The sequence below is a fragment of the Mytilus trossulus genome, chromosome 1 (genome assembly GCF_036588685.1).
Source record: "Mytilus trossulus isolate FHL-02 chromosome 1, PNRI_Mtr1.1.1.hap1, whole genome shotgun sequence".
NCBI lineage: Eukaryota > Metazoa > Mollusca > Bivalvia > Mytilida > Mytilidae > Mytilus > Mytilus trossulus.
In genome coordinates, this window is record NC_086373.1 from 13,480,139 (window position 1) to 13,498,637 (window position 18,499).

An 18,499-nucleotide genomic window follows, 5' to 3' on the forward strand; every position below is an offset into this window, starting at 1 on the left:
TTAGAACAGGCATATTTTAATTTCAGTCTCATCATCATAGGAATTTTGAGACAAAAGAGTTTGAGATGATATAATATAAAAAAGAAGATGTGGTATGATTGCCAATGAGACAACTATCCACAAAAGACCAAAATGACACAGACATTAACAACTATAGGTCACCATACGGCCTTCAACAATGAGCAAAGCCCATACCGCATAGTCAGCTATAAAAGGCCCTGATAAGACAATGTAAAACAATTCAAACAAGAAAACCAACGGCCTAATTTATATAAAAAATGAAAAACAAATATGTTACACATAAACAAACGACAACCACTAAATTACAGGCTGTAATTCAACTGTTACAGAGTCATATTCACATGGCTTTATTTGCAATCTAAAATTCCATATATCTTAATAAAATCTTACACAGAAGTGATTTTTATATGCATATACCAGTATCCTGAATATAGAAATTTTAGCAATGAATTAAATAAAGATTTTAGCAATACACACTATTCAAATATGTTTGTAATCAAATGTTTGTCCTGTAAAATAGGTTAATTCTTAAAAGTAACAATACCTTTTAATTCATGGAAGAAAGAAACAACAATATTATATATCAATTAAAAAAATGTATTTACCTATAATATTTTTTGCTTCTTCTTATTGAACCTCTCGTGTTATAAGTTTCGCTTTCAGTTTATATGTCACTGTGTATGAAAAGTTTATCCTGATGTATAAAAATAAAAACAACCAAATAAATAAATTAAACAAATAAACAAAAAACATAGTTTGTCATTCAATGGCATTGTAGTGCATCTAACAAACATATTTTGTTACAGATATCATAGTAATCAACATACACAAAAAAAAAAGATATGTACATTTCTATTAAGCTTCATGGTAATTTACTTATTTTGAAGATTTTGTAAACTTTAGAAAAAAACATTAATAATATTTACCATAAATATCTGTCTTTGATCAATCTGCTATACTTTCTTTGACTGAAATCATTGTAGCTCATCAAATTATCCAAATCTTGTAAACTTTCTCCACATTGTTAAACCTCTTTTCTATAATAGAGAGATTTAACACAGGATTAGAATCAATTTGTAGCATCAACAAGTTCTTCATGTGAACAATATAATCTGACGAGGGGAAGGCAACAAGGCGGGAGTCATATTATGCTTGACCACTTTTTTTGTAGGACAGGTGACCCACAGAATCATTAACTTCTAATCATTAATTTTCTACACCAGGGCTTCTATTGTTGTCACCAAAACATGACCTGTTAGTTTATCTGCTATTAGACAGTTGTAGTAGTTTGATTTACTAATTTGGATAAAGGTGAATTGTCGACAGGTGTCTTGTCTAGATCCATTCAACTACGGAAATGATGTGAGCACTTTTAAAGGATAGTTATTAGAAAGTTTCTGTAAACAAAACTTTATTAGAATTCCTTCAGTCAAGTTCAGACACTTTATAGCAGAATATTCAACAAATAATACTACATAGGTTTGACAAAGCTAAATGAAAAAAAAATCCAGTGATCTGAAATGGGAAGTATGATGGTAGTCCCACATATCTTTATTCCTAAACAAGACACATATGATGATTGTTGTTTTATGTAATGTAATGGTATTGTTATTTGTCCTTATGAGTAGAAATTCCTTAATATAGTAAAATGCTGTGACAGCAAACAATATAAGACAAATACAGATTTTTAAATAGTTTTGAAACATATTAAGAGAGGGAGAGAGAAAGAGAAAGTGAAGCATCATCTATGATCTAGCTTGATTTAGTTTTAAAAAAATTGAAGAAGGAAGACAAGTATTAAATGATCTTTCATGCAATTATGTTTATTTATTAAACTTGGTCTCTTCAATTCGAAAACAAAAGTGTGACCTGTGATAGAGTTGAACTATCTCCCTTTATAGAAGAACTTCAATTGTAGCTGATAAAGTAGACAGTCTTTGAATATGATAGCAGAAATAATTTATATAATTTATACAAAATACATGTTTACCCATCATCTGTTCTTAAAGAATATTCATATATATTGACTTCATCTGCATCTGAAATATATGTAAATCAGTTTGTTGCTGTATATCATATTTGTTTTATTCTCATAGTTTTGTAAGTAAGTTTTTTCATTTGAATTTCGATATATTTGCCCTTTATACCTGACCATGTAGTATGGATTTATCTCAATGTTGAATACAGTATATATGGTGACCTATAGTTATTTTTTTTTATGTCATTTGGTCTCTTGTGAAGAGTTGTCCCATTGGCAATCATACATCTTCGCTAGCCAAGGGGAGAGAAAGTGGGAGTGGATCGTAACCCTTGGCTAGCGAAGATGGCATCTGAGAGAAAGCGGGAGTGGATCGTAACCCTTGGCTAGCAAAGATGGCAATCAAACCACATCATCTTACTTTTTTCATATAATTATTTTGAAAAGTGCTTAAACTGTGAAAATTCTCCTTTTTTTGGATGATCAATGCATTTGAATGGGGACATGTAGGTGAAACCACCCCTCCCCCTCCTTTTTTTGTCCTTGGTTAGGAACCCCTGTTTTTAAAATGGCCTGCTTACATACATGTATTTGACATTTTAGCATTTTATAGAGAATACATGACTGCTTTCAATTTTTTTTTTAAACATTTTTTTTAGCTAAAGATAGATAAAAATGGAGTTAAAAAAAATGTCCTATTCAAGTACACCTTCCAAGGTGCACTCGACTGTTTTTTTCGGATTGTTAAAGTTGTAAAGAAAACCTTTTTCTTTTTTTAAATAAACAGAAGCATTATACGTACAAATAAGGGAATACTATATGTGAGGCCCCTCATGGGGGGTTCCTAGTAATCACATAATCACCATTTTTTTGCCAATATAATCACATAATCATTAAATATTTGCTTATCTTTAGTAATCAAATAATCATAAACTAAAAATAGTCCTAGGTAATCAAATAATCATGAAATATTTGGCTTAATAATAAAATAATCATTAAAAAAACGGCCAAGTAATCACATAATCAAAAACCCCATGAGGGCCCTCATATGTTTCATCAACCTTGGTTTCATAAAGAAAATCTCTGAAACAGAGTGGACTTTTTATAGTTTGATTTGTCACACTTGAAATTCCCATTGATTAGAACAATAAGCTATACATGAAACCAGGGATGACATAGTAAACACCATGCAGGCATGAATCCGACAATTTCAGAACATTTAGGATCATTTAGGGGGCTGTTAAAATTAACGTTGTCACTTTTCCAACCGGAAATATCTTTATTAAAATTAAACCCATGTCGGAGAAGAAATGATTGAAATACGGATTTGATAGTCGCGTGTAGGCCTTTTATAAGTCTTCAAGTGTATGTTGAAGCCAAGTCTTTATCAGTTCTTATAGTTGCTATGACGAATTTATCATAATTTATGTATATTATTTTATTAAATTGGTTCCGGCATTTCCTTTCTGTTCTGTTCTGTACATGTATGTACCTCCGTTTACCTCAGTCGGAGCACTCCAATTATCGGATGAGCAATTCAGTCACATTTAAATTACTGATCTAAAACGCAATGAAATATATAAAAAAAAATGTTATAGAAGAGAAAGGATGACGTATGGTGATGATTCCATCCATAATACATACTCAGTATAACGGAGCCTAATGCTATGGCACAGCAAATCCCAAAATAGCAAATTAAAGGAGCGAGTGCCATTTAAAAGAAGATGTGGTGTAATTGCAAATGAGACAACTATTCATAAATGACTCAGAAATTAACAATATAGCTGTTCTTCAAACACCATAATGCATTGACAGAGGCGGATTTAGGGGGGGGGGGGGGGGGGGGGGGGGTCCGCCTCCCCTTTTGAGAAACAGTTTGTTTTAATTATTAATCAGGGAATCACTAAACCACGACTAGGGTGGGTCCCTTCTTAGGCAGTCAGTGAGCTCCGAAATTTTCTGGATCCACCTCTTCTTCAACAGGTGTTCTGAAATTAGACAGTTGTCTGAACCCTCATTTGCAGTCATATCCCGTCTTCTTATTCCTATAATCAAAACGTTAAATCTAGTCTTGATTAATTTTTTTTGCTGTTGGAATTACAAATAAATAAGTTATAAAACAAAATAAAATATTCAAGCTGATGAATTGCCCTGGGACCAGGAGTGTTACTTCTTATCTATTTAATCAATCTTTTGTTATTAATTAGTCCAAGATTGTCTATGTTATTACCCTTAACACGCAAATTATACGCAATAATTACCTGCAAAAAAAGGACTATACAAGGTAACAAACGTAAATTCATTTATTATTTATACCTCTATAAGTTTTCTACCGATTTGCTACTAGTTTACCATTCTTAGTCTGAATGAAACAATGGCCGGTGGAAGATTAACTATATGTATTTTAATTTTTATGTCAACTTATTGTAATGGTCAAATTTACAAGTTTTCAAGGAACGAAACATTTTCACATACGAGGAAGAAACTGAATGACCATATTATTTCGGAATTTACGACAAAACATTTAGTTACTCAGTGCGCTATGGAATGCTTCCAAATCAAAAGGTGTGCGTCTTTTAATTTTGACCAAGAAAACCACGTTTGTCAGCTGAATGATGCAACGCATATAGACTATCCAAGCGATTTCGAAAATGATAATTCTGAATTTGACTATCATCTTCGAGGAGCATTTTCTATAGACCCAGTAAGTATAACAGCAATTATTATCGTTTGCAATGGGTTTATTTCTTTATAAAGATGTTTATTTTCCTCCACTGCAGACGTATCGCACTTCATTTCTTCCTTTTTACATTTTGGACTTTCTAAGATGGAGGTACCTTTGTACATTGAAAGGGAATGTCTTATCTTTTCGATAAGGTACAAAAAACAAGATTTACTTGAAAATTCAGAATGCAAACTTTGTAATTGAAAATGTAATCGACAGACTATGAAAGTGTTTTATTAACGTAATGCAAACATTCTTGAAAATACTTTACAAAATAGGTTACTGATGTATCTAAATATTGTTCAAATAGTTGTTACGCCCAAATGTTTACTCAATAATTTTGACAGCCACATGTTGCCTCATTGAATAATTGTAACAGTCCCATGTTGACTCAATTGTTGTTGCGGTCACATGGTTGTAACGGCTACATGCTGACTATCCGATTCACTCGATAGTTGTTTCGGCTACACGTAGTCTCAATAGTGGTTACGGCCACATAGTTGTATCAGCCAAAAATGATTCAAGAGTTCTAACAGACACACTCAATAGTTGTTTACGGCTTCATGTTGCCTCAATAGTTGTTTACGGCTTCATGTTGACTAAATAGTTGTTTACGGCTTCATGTTGCCTCAATAGTTGTTTACGGCTTCATGTTGACTAAATAGTTGTTTACGGCTTCATGTTGCCTCAATAGTTGTTTACGGCTTCATGTTGACTAAATAGTTGTTTACGGCTTCATGTTGCCTCAATAGTTGTTTACGGCTTCGTGTTGACTAAATAGTTGTTTACGGCTTCATGTTGCCTCAATAGTTGTTTACGGCTTCATGTTGCCTCAATAGTTGTTTACGGCTTCATGTTGCCTCAATAGTTGTTTACGGCTTCGTGTTGACTAAATAGTTGTGTATGGCTTCATGTTGCCTCAATAAAATTGAGAATGGAAATGGGGAATGTGTCAAAGAGACAACAACTATATTTGTTTATGGCTTCATGTTGCCTATATAGTTGTTTTCGGCTTCATGTTGCCTAAATAGTTGTTTTCGGCTTCATGTTGCCTCAACTTTAAAGTTGTTTACGGCTTCATGTTGCCTCAATAGTTGTTTATAGCTTCGGGTTGCCTCATTAGCTGTTTACGGCTTAATGTTGCCTCAATAATTGGTACGGCCACACCATTGCCTCGATTTAAGGGATGCTTAATTGAAGCTATAGATTGAGTAATTTGTTAACAGCAAAGTGCACTAAAACTTTGATTAATTTAAAAAAAAAAGTTTTTTCGGCCACATATTGCCTCAAAAGTTGTTACGGCCACATGTTGAATCAATTGTTGTTACAGCAACATACTGCCTCAATAGTTGTTACGGTCACATAATGGCTCAACAGTTGTTACGGCCACATGTTGTCTCAATGTTTTTTTTTTGGCCAGATGTAGCTTCAATAGTTGTTACGGCTTCATGTTGCCTCAATAGTTGTTTAGGTCAGATGTTGTCTCAATAGTTGTAACGGTCACATGATGAATCAATTGTTGTTACAGTCACATGCTGCCCTAATAGTTGTTACGATCACATGCTGCCTCAACAGTTGTTACGGCCCCATGCTGCTTCAATAGTTGTTACGGCCACACTTTGACTCAATAAGTTACAACCTCTGTCATGTTGACTTGATACTTTTGTATCGCCATTAGTAAATTACAGACTTTGCATTTAGTCTGAAATAAAATAGATTTCTTTCATATCGTCGCTGAGCTTCTATATGTCGTATATGACTTTTTTGGCTAAACATACTTTTGACACCAATGGTCTGGGCGGGAGGAAATCTTTGGTATTACAAAATAGCATACAGTTAGACCAATCAAAATGTGTGAAAAAAGACATATTACAAAATTTCCAATGTCAGTTGTTTGTAAAGTTTGCTTCCAAAATTTGCTATTTGATATGACCGAAGTCCATTTAACTTGTCTTTTTTTCTTTGATAGGAAATTAGAAGGCCAGTAGACTGTCTATTTTTAATTATTTTACTTTTCAATCGAAACATTTGGTGTGTGAGGTACATAAAATTTATTTTGTTTATTTGACGGCAGAGCTTTCAAAAGTTCATTTCTTTTGATATGTAAGGCATAGCACAGTTTTCTAAAAAAAAAAAATTTCCTATGCACGTTCTCAAACCTTTTCCGGCACACCAGACGTTTTCCCGGATGTCTTCCGTTGTTGACTTTTCTGTTTAGAAAAACGATTTCCGGTTGTATTTTTACACACGAAAAGCCGAAAAGTTCATTTCAGATTTCAGATACTCAGTTATACTGTTACATAAGTGTAGGGTAATTAAACACATTGACAAAACAACAAAAGAGATACCCTTTTTTCAAAAAAAATATTTAAGAAAAAAAATACTCTAGGTAATAACCTAGCTGCGGAACCGTAGCTCTTAGGTCCTTATGTTATTTTTTGACTTAGTATTTGCGGACCATATGGTCCGCAAAATAAAAAAGAAATAAAAAAGGACCATAAGAGTTACGGTTCCGCAGCTAGGTAATAAGCTATAGCTACTAAAGTCTAAAACCAGTCATTCAACCACAGGCAGTGGTGGATCCAGAAATTTTCATAAGTGGGGGCCCACTGACTGACCTAAGAGGGGGCCCGTTCCAGTCAAGCTTCAATGATTGACTCATTCCCTATATAAGCAACCAAATATTTTCCCAAAAAGTGTGGGTCTGGGCCCCCCAAAATCCACCTCTGACAGGGGTTTGTTACAATTGCCGGGTTTACTATCCATACAAACCCCTAAAAAACAGGCCTTATTGTCTTTGTAAAGTTTATAAGTAAAACAAAGGTAATTAACTTTAAGCAACCTCACTTTGGTATATGCAGAAAGTTATCTTAAAAATATGACAAAACATGGAAGGTTTTCTGTATCTTAAGAAGAAGATCTTCAAATAAGAAGAGATCCAAGATATTGTGAGAAACATGTGGGTGAGATTTTATCCTCCAGCAGCATTGGCAGGGGCGGATCCAGCCTTTTTAAAGGGGGTGGGGTGGGGGGATTCCAACCCAGGATAAAAGGGGGTTCTAACTATATGTTCCCATTCAAGTTCATTGATCGGCCAAAAAAAGGGGGTTTCCAACCCCGGAACCCCCCTCTGGATCTGCCACTGATTGGTCGCGTTCTCTTCTCCCTTATCCCAGTTGCTACATTTTGAATTTTGCAGATGTAGCCCGAGCTCAAGCCTTCCAGAAGAGGTAAATCGGCATGTAATATTTGCAACTGAACATTATTTGGTACAAATAAATACATGTACATGTTCTTATTCATTCTTATTTTTCCATGCTGTCTAAAGTTTTTTGATAATCTGAAGATCAAAAATGAAAAAGCAGTTATTGCCTTATCATGATATAAAACACATCATAGATACCAGGATTCAAATGTTGTATGCTATGTTATATAACAATTTTGTGTACAAAAGATTCATCAGAGAAACTCAATCAAAAACTGTATAAAGGCCAATTAAAGTATCAAACGACTCCCTTTTAAAACACAAGAGTACACAAAATAGTATGACTTTCCGAAGAAGACAGAAATGTCATGAAATTAATTATGGAATATATCAGTTTTGATATATATGCAATAAAAAAGTTGAAAATGACAAAAATTACACAACCCAGAAATTGGCTAGAAACTAAACACATTGAAGCAGTAGTATTGTATTATCCATTTTAGGAAGCAGTAGGACCATGTGGAAGTTACCCCTGTAAAAATAATGGCCGATGTTTAGATAATTACAGAGACGAGGATGGAAACAGAATTTATCTATGTTTATGTAGTAATGGATGGGGAGGACAGAACTGTGATATACTAAGTAACTATGGCTATTAGCAGAATTAAACAGACTATTGACCTCATATGATTGTATAATTTGAACTGAGAAGTTCTGAACATTTTAACCTTACTTAGTAAAAGTTCCTACTGCATGCTAAATAGTTTAATAAATCAGCATATGAAAAAGAAGATGTAGTATGATTGCAAACTCTCCACAAGAGACCAAATGACACAGAAATTAACAGCTATATGTCACTGTACAGCCTTAAAATTAAGCAAAGCCCATACCCCTTAGTCAGCTGTAACAAGCCTGAAAATCACAAAAGAAAAACAATTCACAAGAGAAAACTAATGGCCTAATAAATGTACAAAAAAATGAAAGAAAAACAGTAAAAAACAACAACTGAATTACAGGCTCCTGACTTGGTTCAGGCACATACATACAGAATGTGGCTGGGTTAAACATCATTATTCAAATAATACTTTATTTATTTTACAAATTAGATACATTGATTTAATTTATAAGTTGAGCTTAGGATAATCATAATCCAATCTACCAGGTAATTAAAATTAAATCTCTCACTCGCTCATTTTTTAATGCTTGGTCGCTGTGTGCTCCCAATTTCAGAACACAGATTGGCCTGGTCTGATTGGTCAGGATGGGGAGGATGTTCAGCTTCCTGTGGAAATGGATATCAGATAAGAAATCGTTCATGTAAAGATACAGTGACTGATGAAGATAGACCAGACTCAGATTGTTATGGGTCAGATATTGAGTACCAAACTTGTCCTTACATAGATTGTCCTCGTAAGTTATCTCTCCTAAAACTAACTGTTATTTTTCAGATATTTGACAACCAAGACCAATATTTTACTTGTAAGCTATCTCTTCTGACATTTGTGTTACAAATTACATTAAGGAACTGAATACCAAACAAAGTTTTATACGGATGCAATGATTGTTAGAATCAGTTGTCTCCCCTAACACACATTGATAAGATATTGAACGGTCAACCAAATGTTTTTGCCTTACAAAGTAACACAGATTGTTGAAGATCAGATACTTCAGTACCAAAGATACAAAGCATCTGTACTTAGTAGTCCGAAAGAGTTATCTCCACAGACACTGGTTTCTAGAATCAGATACTTAGTACTAAACCTCAGGTTATTTTCTCTTTACTGACAAAAAGATGTGTTGTAAAATTATTAAAGACATTTTTATCATTATTATGTTAGCATAGAAATATTTATTACTTTTAAAATAAAGAAAACTTTACAGTAGTCATTTTAAATTTTGCTTTTGATAGTGAGAACATTTTGTGAAAGATCCCTCTTCAGGGATTATGCAATACAGAGTAGTTAAAATAGAGCTTTATTTGTAAAGGATATTTTTTTAGTTTTGTAATCTTCAAATGAATAGCATTATTTTCTTCATCAGGTTGGGATGAATGGGGAGGCTGGGATAAATGTTCCACAAAGAAAACATGTGGTCCTGGTACAATGGTGAGAACCAGGAACTGTAGCAATGGGGGTGTGGTGGGTGTAGATAGGTACTGTCTGGGTCCAACATCAGAATCAGCTGTCTGTCATAGTCTTACGTGTAAAGGTGAGTATATGATGTACCTTAGTGAATGCCACCATTTTTTTCACTAGGGCATTAACATACATTTGTAAGTATTAAAAAGAAGATGTGGCCATGGTATGAACTAAAGGTCACCATACAGCCTTCAACAATGAGCAATCCCATACTGCATAGTCCACCTTTTGTGTTGATATATAGATTTTAACCCCAAATAATTATGTTATTGTTTTTGAATGAGAAAAAGGTGCATAATTTTTCAAGTTTCAAATTTCTCATTATGCTTGAAACACATAAATTTGAGATCCTCTCTAACATTTTTAGCTCACCTGGCCCGAAGGGCCAAGTGAGCTTATGCCATCACTTGGCGTCCGTCGTCGTCTGTCGTCTGTCGTCTGTTGTCTGTCGTCGTAAACTATTTCAAGAATCTTCTCCTCTGAAACTACTGGGCCAAATACTTCCAAACTTTAACTGAATGTTCCTTAGGGTATCTAGTTTATAAATTGTATCGGAAGTTTTGATCTATCAACAAACATGGCCGCCATTGCTAAAAATAGAACATAGGGGTCAAATGCAGTTTTTGGCTTATAACTCAAAAACCAAAGCATTTAGAGCAAATCTGACAAGGGGTAATATTGTTTATCAGGTCAAGATCTATCTGCCCTGAAATTTTCAGATGAATCAGACAACCCGTTGTTGGGTTGCTGCCCCTGAATTGGTAATTTTAAGGAAATTTTGCTGTTTTTGGTTATTATCTTGAATATTATTATAGATAGAGATAAACTGTAAACAGCAGTAATGTTCAGCAAAATAAGATTTACAAATAAGTCAACGTGACCGAAATAGTCAGTTGACCCCTTTAGGAGTTATTGCCCTTTATAGTCATTTTTTAACCATTTTTCATAAATCTTAGTAATCTTTTACAAAAATCTTCTCCTCTGAAACTACTGGGCCAAATACTTCCAAATTTTAACTGAATATTCCTTAGGGTATCTAGTTTATAAATTGTATCCGGAGTTTTGATCTATCAACTAACATGGCCGCCATTGCTAAAAATAGAACATAGGGGTCAAATGCAGTTTTTGGCTTATAACTCAAAAACCAAAGCATTTAGAGCAAATCTGACTAGGGGTAACATTGTTTATCAGGTCAAGATCTATCTGCCCTGAAATTTTCAGATGAATCAGACAACCCGTTGTTGGGTTGCTGCCCCTGAATTGTTAATTTTAAGGTAATTTTGCTGTTTTTGGTTATTATCTTGAATATTATTATAGATAGAGATAAACTGTAAACAGCAATAATGTTCAGCAAAGTAAGATTTACAAATAAGTCAACGTGACCGAAATGGTCAGTTGATCCTTTTAGGAGTTATTGCCCTTTATAGTCAATTTTTAACCATTTTTCGTAAATCTTAGTAATCTTTTACAAAAATCTTCTCCTCTATATCTACTGGGCCAAATACTTCCAAACTTTAACTGAATGTTTCTTAGGGTATCTAGTTTATAAATTGTATCCAAAATTTTGATCTATCAACAAACATGGTCGCCATTGCTAAAAATAGAACATAGGGGTCAAATGCAGTTTTTGGCTTATAACTCAAAAACCATAGCATTTAGAGCAAATATGACAGGGGGTAATATTGTTTATCAGGTCAAGATCTATCTGCCCTGAAATTTTCAGATGAATCAGACATTCTGTTGGGTTGCTGCCCCTGAATTGATAATTTTAAGGAAATTTTGCTGTTTTTAATTATTATCTTGATTATTATTATAGATAGAGATAAACTGTAAACAGCAATAATGTTCAGCAAAGTAAGATCTACAAATAAGTCAATTTGACCAAAATTGTCAATTGACCCCTTAAGGAGTTATTGCCCTTTAAAGACTTTTTTCACAATTTGTTCATCATGTTGACTTACTTTATAAAATCTTCTCCTTTGAAACTGCAGCAAAACTTGGGCTAAATGAGTTTCAGAGTATCTAGTATAAATTTTATTTCCTTGTATGTAATGAAACATAGCTCCTATTGCTACAATAGAACATAGGAGAAAATGATTTTTTTTTGCTTTTGAAGAAAATAGGAGGATCCAAAGAACATTTAAATAAATTGAAAAGCCAAAATAATCATTGCTGAGAGATTTAACCAAAAGAATTAAGGTGAGCGATTCAGGCTCTTGAGGGCCTCTTGTTTTGTTTTGTTAAACCTCGATTTTTTCTGGTGTTTTAACAGCCATTGATGTAAGTAATATAATATAAGTATTAAGTTATCTTCAATTTACTAGAAAAAAATAGAAAATTAATCATCTTGTCACCCTCATTCTTACAACTGAGGTATAGTTTGACTTTTTAATGTTATACTTTTTAGAGATTTCTGTATCATTTATATTTCAGGAATGGTAAGACTTCGTAATGGTACATTATTTGGAGAAGGTAGAGTAGAGCTGCACAATGATATAACACGAGAATGGTTACAGGTGTGTGGTGATCACTGGGACTTGCCGTCTGCTCAAATTGTTTGTAAGCAGAGAGGATTCATAGGAGCTTTCAATGGTAATTTATAAGTGCCATTGTTACTAATTAAGTGACATTGTTTATAATAAGTGACATTGGTACTAAAAAAGTGACATTGTTAACAATAAGTGACATTGTAACAAATAAGTGACATTGGTACTTAATATTAAGTGACATTGGTACTTAATATTAAGTGACATTGGTATTAATAAGAGACATTGGTACTTAATATTAAGTGACATTGGTACTTAATATTAAGTGACATTGGTATTAATAAGAGACATTGGTATTAACAAGTGACATTGGTTCTTGTCTTAAAAAAAATCTTGCTTTAGATTTTTACTTATATGTGAAAAATAAAGGCAATTGCAGTATACTGTGTTCATAAGTCATTCTAACAAACAAAAACAATTTGCCTTACTTTTTCTTGGGTTCTGGTTTCACTGCTTTTTGCCATTTTAGCAAAAATGAATATACTCCTTTGGAAATAATTATCATAAAAAACATAAATGATTAACCATGGTTATTCTTATTCTATAAATTTGACAATCTAATCACTTACTATCATGTTCTTTCTTATTGCTCTGACATTGTGACGTAGAATTATTTAATTTAGGTTCAAGTATTATTTTGAAATAATATAAAAAGGCTTTGTATTTTTCCCCAGCTATTTCAGATAGTTCTTATCCAAGCAATGCAAGTCAGCCAGGTATAATTGTGAAATGTAATGGTACTGAGAAAACACTACAAGCCTGTGAGAGACATGAGATTGACTCGTGTAAGACAGTTGCTGGGGCTCAATGTAGAGGTATATTATTATTTTCTTCAAACTTGATTAAGCACTTCTCAATTTTTTATATCTTGTTCAGTGCTGATAGAATACCGTATAGCGGGTTATTTTCGCGGGTGTAAAATTTCGCATTTTTCATTGAATAAGGTATACGAAAAATTTTGGCGGTAATTATTTTGGTGGACTCAATATTTTTTAACATTACCTTTGCATGTACACTTTTAAATTGGCTGAATTTATTTTGGCGATTTTGTTCTATCCGCGAAAATAAGCGAAAATTTACACCCTGCGAAAATAACCCGCTATACGGTATTTATGTATACAATATAAATTATCAACAAACTTGACATCTTACACTTCTTGTTGCAAAAAATCTTTCTAAGAAATTCTAATAATGATAAGTCATAAAGATTTCATAATAAATTATGATCAGTTGAATGAAAAGACCCCTCTTTTTCTTACCATCAAGTTTATAATCTGAAGAAAAAGAATAGGAATTAGGACTTGAAAGAATAGAGTTTCAATATATAACTCTTTGAAATGTAACCTTATTTAGACATTGACATTATGGAGCCACTATGTAAGGTTAAATGAATACTTTAGTCGAAAAAGCGAGACTAAGCGATTCAACATTCCGTCGGCGGCGGCGTCAACAAATATTCACTCTGTGGTTAAAGTTTTTGAAAATTTAATAACTTTCTTAAACTATACTGGATTTCTACCAAACTTAGACAGAAGCTTGTTTATGATCATAAAATAGTATGCAGAAGTAAATTTTGAAAAAAAATTAATCCATTTTTTCCATATTATACTTTTAAATGGGTTTTTGCCAGGAAACAACACATTCACTCTGTGGTTAAATTTTTTTAAATTTAAAAAAAAATTTAATAACTTTCTTATACTATTTTAAATTTATACCAAACTTGGACAGAAGCTTGTTTATGATCAAAAGCTAGTATCTAGAAAGGAAATTTTGTCAAGATTTGGTACCTGTGTATCTATATTTTACTTATAAATGGACTTAGTTTTTCTTCCAGTTAATTTTACATACAGTCTGCTGTTAAAGTTTTTCAAACATTTATTCGATTCATAAACTATCCTGAAATTTTCAACAAACTTGGACAGAAGCTTCTTACAATCAAAAGATAGTATCAAGAGGAATATTTTTATTGATTGTTTTCCTCATTTTTGTTGAGCCTGGGAGTTACAGCAAAAGTAGGCGAGACACTGGGTTCCCCGGAACCCTTAGAAATTTTCTTTTGGGGGAAAGTTATTTTTGCCCACCAAATATTTTTGATTCTTAAAAGAAATCATTTAGAAATGAAAAAGTTTTAATTATTTGTAGAGATGTTTAAAGTACAACATAAACAAAGTTCACAATTACATGTATTTGGTACATATATACCGACTATATATTTTATAGTTAAGGGAGTTTGGAGTTTGTGGGCTTCATGGGGAGAATGTTCAGTGACCTGTGAAGACGGGATCAGGACAAGAAGAAGAGAATGTAATCACCCACCACCAAATAATGGAGGACAACCATGCCCTGGCAATGAAGTAGATTATAAGAACTGTACAATGATCATGTGTCCAGGTAACCATCAGATATAATTTAGATTTGTTTATTGTAATCCCTTACATGTTCCCTATATAAGGCTTTTGACCTGCTTGTAAGAACACTGTGAAATACATGTAGGCAGTAAACAAGTAAACAAAAATATCATTCAATAGTATTTTAAAGCAAAAGTTTGATTCATTTTTCAATTTGTATACTGTAGGAATGCTTATTTTGCTGTGCAATAATTTGAGTGTGAAACTTATCAATAGGTAATAAAGATAACACTATGTTGTAATATTCAAGGCATATGTGTTTTGCAACAACATAATGTAGGGTCACAATGATTGTGCAATATGCAGTGGAATCTGTATAGTCATTGGATGGTTAACTTAAGTATATTTCAGCCATTTTAAGTGACATACATGTGTGTGTGACTACACTCATCCATATTAGAAAGAGGTGAAAATCTCTAGATCTTATCCATGCCAATATCGAGCAATCTATGATTTACGTATCATCAAAAATTAAATTGCTGTATCTCCATTCTATTTCTGAAATTATTGCATTCTTTGATCAGACATCAGGACTACCAATACATTTGAAATTAGTTGTTTGTGATCAAGAAAAAAAGTTTTTTTTTAGATCACTGGAATTATGGACAAAGATAGATAACTCAATTGAAAATATTGACTAAAAACATGTCTTGATATCTGTAATTTTAGGAAAAATAATAAAAATAAATTTATTTTGTTTACTTTGTATTAATTAACAAAGAATGTGATAGTTTTCCAAAAAATAAACAGCTCTATTATTGAAGATGTTAGCACTGCCATGATTTATTTTGGTAATTTGAATTGCAGTGGATGGATTTTGGGCTGCCTGGTCTCCTTGGTCAGACTGTTCAGTCACATGTGAGAATGGTACCCAGTACAGAACAAGAGAATGTAATGACCCAAAACATGATGGTGCTGATTGTCCTGGAGATGACAGAGAAGTTAGAGGATGCTTTCCAAAAATGTGTCCAGGTAAATTTCTGCTTTCCAAAATATGTCTAGGAAAATTTCTGCATTCCAAAAATGTATCCAGGTAAATTTCTGCTTTCCAAAAATTTGTCACGGTTTATTTCTGAATAAGTTTTATACACACTGTGACAAAGATTACTATTTAAATGCTTCTAAGTAAATCTATGATATCCAAAAAAGTAGCTGAAGAAAAAAGTGATTTTTTTCAAAGTGTTAAAAATGGAAAAAACTATTGGTCAGCTATAAGACTATTAGTAAAATTAAAAAAAAAACAATTGTTTTTATTACAGTGGATGGTTACTGGACAGCATGGAAAAGTTGGTCTGAATGTTCGGCCACCTGTGGCTATGGAAATCGTAACCGTTCCAGAACTTGTGTTGAACCACTATATGAAGGTGCTCCATGTCCTGGTCCAGACTCGGAAATTGAAGCTTGTAACTCTTTCTCCTGTCCAAGTAAGTTATTTTTATTCATGTTTTGGATACAGGTACTTGTTATGTTCAAAGAGTACAGAATAAGAGGGGATAAGGTATCATGGGTAAAAAAAACTATGAGCTGAAGAAAAACAGAACATCAAGCCAATAAAGACAACAAGTCAACAATGTCAACCGAGTTACACACTACAAAGAATACAAAGATTGAGTTATAGGAACTCAACTTAAGTAGATGATTAACTCTGGTGCTCTTAGAGGGTATGCAGTTTCTCACATCATACTTTCATATTTTCCCACCTTTATGAACTGAATTTATGTCTGTTAAAAGACCAGGTTACAGTAAATGGGCTGTGTCACATGTTATGATAGAGTTTTGCATACAAGATTATCTCATTTAACTATAACTGAAAATCCAAAAATTACGCATTTATCTCTTTAATTGAATAAATAAAACTGATTGAATTCTTTCAAAATAGGTGAAAATTTGTGTAAAAAGCACATAAAGTCAGCAAAACAAGTTCTTATTTTTATCGAATGAAGTAGGTGGGTATAAGGACTGAAATATATATGTGTATAGCTTACGGCTTATTTGTATTATTAAAAAGTAAGTTTATTGATTACAAGTCTACTACCAATATGGCGATAATTATGCACACTTTTTAGAATTTCATAATATTTTTGTTTTTTGTACCTTTTGCATGGACTGGTTCATATAACAATATTTTTATAATGCAGTTGATGGATCGTGGAAACTTTGGGAGTCCTGGAGTGATTGTAGCACGACCTGTGGGGGCGGGGGGCGTAACAGAACAAGAGAATGTAATGAAGCCATGCACGGAGGTGGCGATTGTATTGGTGTTTCCAGTGAAACAGAAAGTTGTAACACACATAACTGTCCAGGTAACATTTGTTATAAAACCCAGATTCCTAGTGTTGCACATGCTTTTTCCCTTCCTATCCCATTTTAATCGCTTATTTTGCATAATCAGAAAATAAACAGTCACACTTGACGTAAAAATAATATGAATGAAGTTAAAAGATTTATGTCCTTGCAAAATTTATCTTAAAACAATTTTTTTAAGGATTGTCATAAATATTTCTGCATTTAGGTTAATCTTTGGTAGAGCTCAATTAGCTATTGATAGAATATGAATTTAATTGAATTTAATTTTCATTTAATTGAAAGATTATATGGAGGGGGTTATGGTAATTTTTTCTAGTAAAATACTTAGATAACATCTACTTGTCAAGTTTGGCTGTCCAAGCCATGAACTTGAAGCTTGTTTTTTATTTATTTTAAACCAATTTAAATGCTGGTATGCTAAAATTGCTTTAATATTAAAGAAAAACCTGCAGTTTCTTTGGTAAGAAATTTACCAGCAATTTAATTGGATCACACAAAATACTGTATACATTAAAATTTACATGCAAAGCAACCATAAATTTTGGCTTCAGTTGATGGTGTGTGGTTAGAATGGGCAGTGTGGAGCGATTGTTCATTATCCTGTGCGATTGGTTGGCAGTCCAGAAACAGAACTTGTCTTGGCCCTTTCTATGGTGGTGACAACTGTACAGGAGATCTATCTGAAGTACAAGACTGTATGTTGGTAGAATGTCCTGGTAAGTTTTAATTTGAAAATGTATTTACTATCAATTATCTCTCTTTACAGCATTATCAGAAAATAAGTCCTGATTATAGCCAATTATCTCCCTTTACTTTGTTACCTGAAAATAAGTCCTGATTGTAGCCAATTATCTCCCTTTACTGAATTACCTGAAAATGACCTCTTTTTTTTATCAGGTTGAAGATTGTTTTCTCTTGAATTATCAAAATGACTTTATCAAGATGAATCATTAAAACATTAAAAATATTGATCCTTATTAGCTCACCGGGCCAGAAGGGCCAAGTGAGCTTTTCTCATCACTTGGCGTCCGTCGTCCGTTGTCTGTCGTCCGTCGTCTGTCATCCGTCGTCTGTCATCCATCGTCTGTCGTCCGTCGTTAACTTTTACAAAAAATCTTCTTCTCTGAAACTACTGGGCCAAATTAAACCAAACTTGGCCACAATCATCATT

The 18,499-nt window shown here is 33.1% G+C and overlaps 2 protein-coding genes across 3 annotated transcripts in view; one reads left to right on the plus strand and one right to left on the minus strand.

Annotated features, from left to right (window-relative positions):
* LOC134715733 (tyrosine-protein kinase transmembrane receptor Ror-like) overlaps window positions 1-1,077 on the minus strand; it is a 141,147-nt gene extending 140,070 nt beyond the window's left edge. For both annotated transcript variants that reach the window (XM_063578141.1, XM_063578113.1), the window contains exons 1-2: window positions 948-1,077; window positions 627-715 (exon numbers count right to left, since the gene is read on the minus strand). The gene's annotated coding sequence lies outside the window, so the exon portion shown is untranslated. The remainder of the gene's footprint in view (window positions 1-626; window positions 716-947) is intronic.
* A 3,296-nt stretch (window positions 1,078-4,373) lies between these two features.
* Window positions 4,374-18,499, plus strand: part of LOC134717778 (SCO-spondin-like) — a 48,507-nt gene continuing 34,381 nt past the window's right edge. Inside the window, exons 1-11 of the mRNA XM_063580584.1 lie at window positions 4,374-4,703; window positions 8,433-8,571; window positions 9,160-9,339; window positions 9,970-10,137; window positions 12,501-12,659; window positions 13,288-13,428; window positions 14,834-15,004; window positions 15,829-15,993; window positions 16,281-16,445; window positions 17,160-17,324; window positions 17,880-18,044. Coding sequence (XP_063436654.1) covers window positions 4,374-4,703; window positions 8,433-8,571; window positions 9,160-9,339; window positions 9,970-10,137; window positions 12,501-12,659; window positions 13,288-13,428; window positions 14,834-15,004; window positions 15,829-15,993; window positions 16,281-16,445; window positions 17,160-17,324; window positions 17,880-18,044 — 1,948 coding nt within the window. The remainder of the gene's footprint in view (window positions 4,704-8,432; window positions 8,572-9,159; window positions 9,340-9,969; window positions 10,138-12,500; window positions 12,660-13,287; window positions 13,429-14,833; window positions 15,005-15,828; window positions 15,994-16,280; window positions 16,446-17,159; window positions 17,325-17,879; window positions 18,045-18,499) is intronic.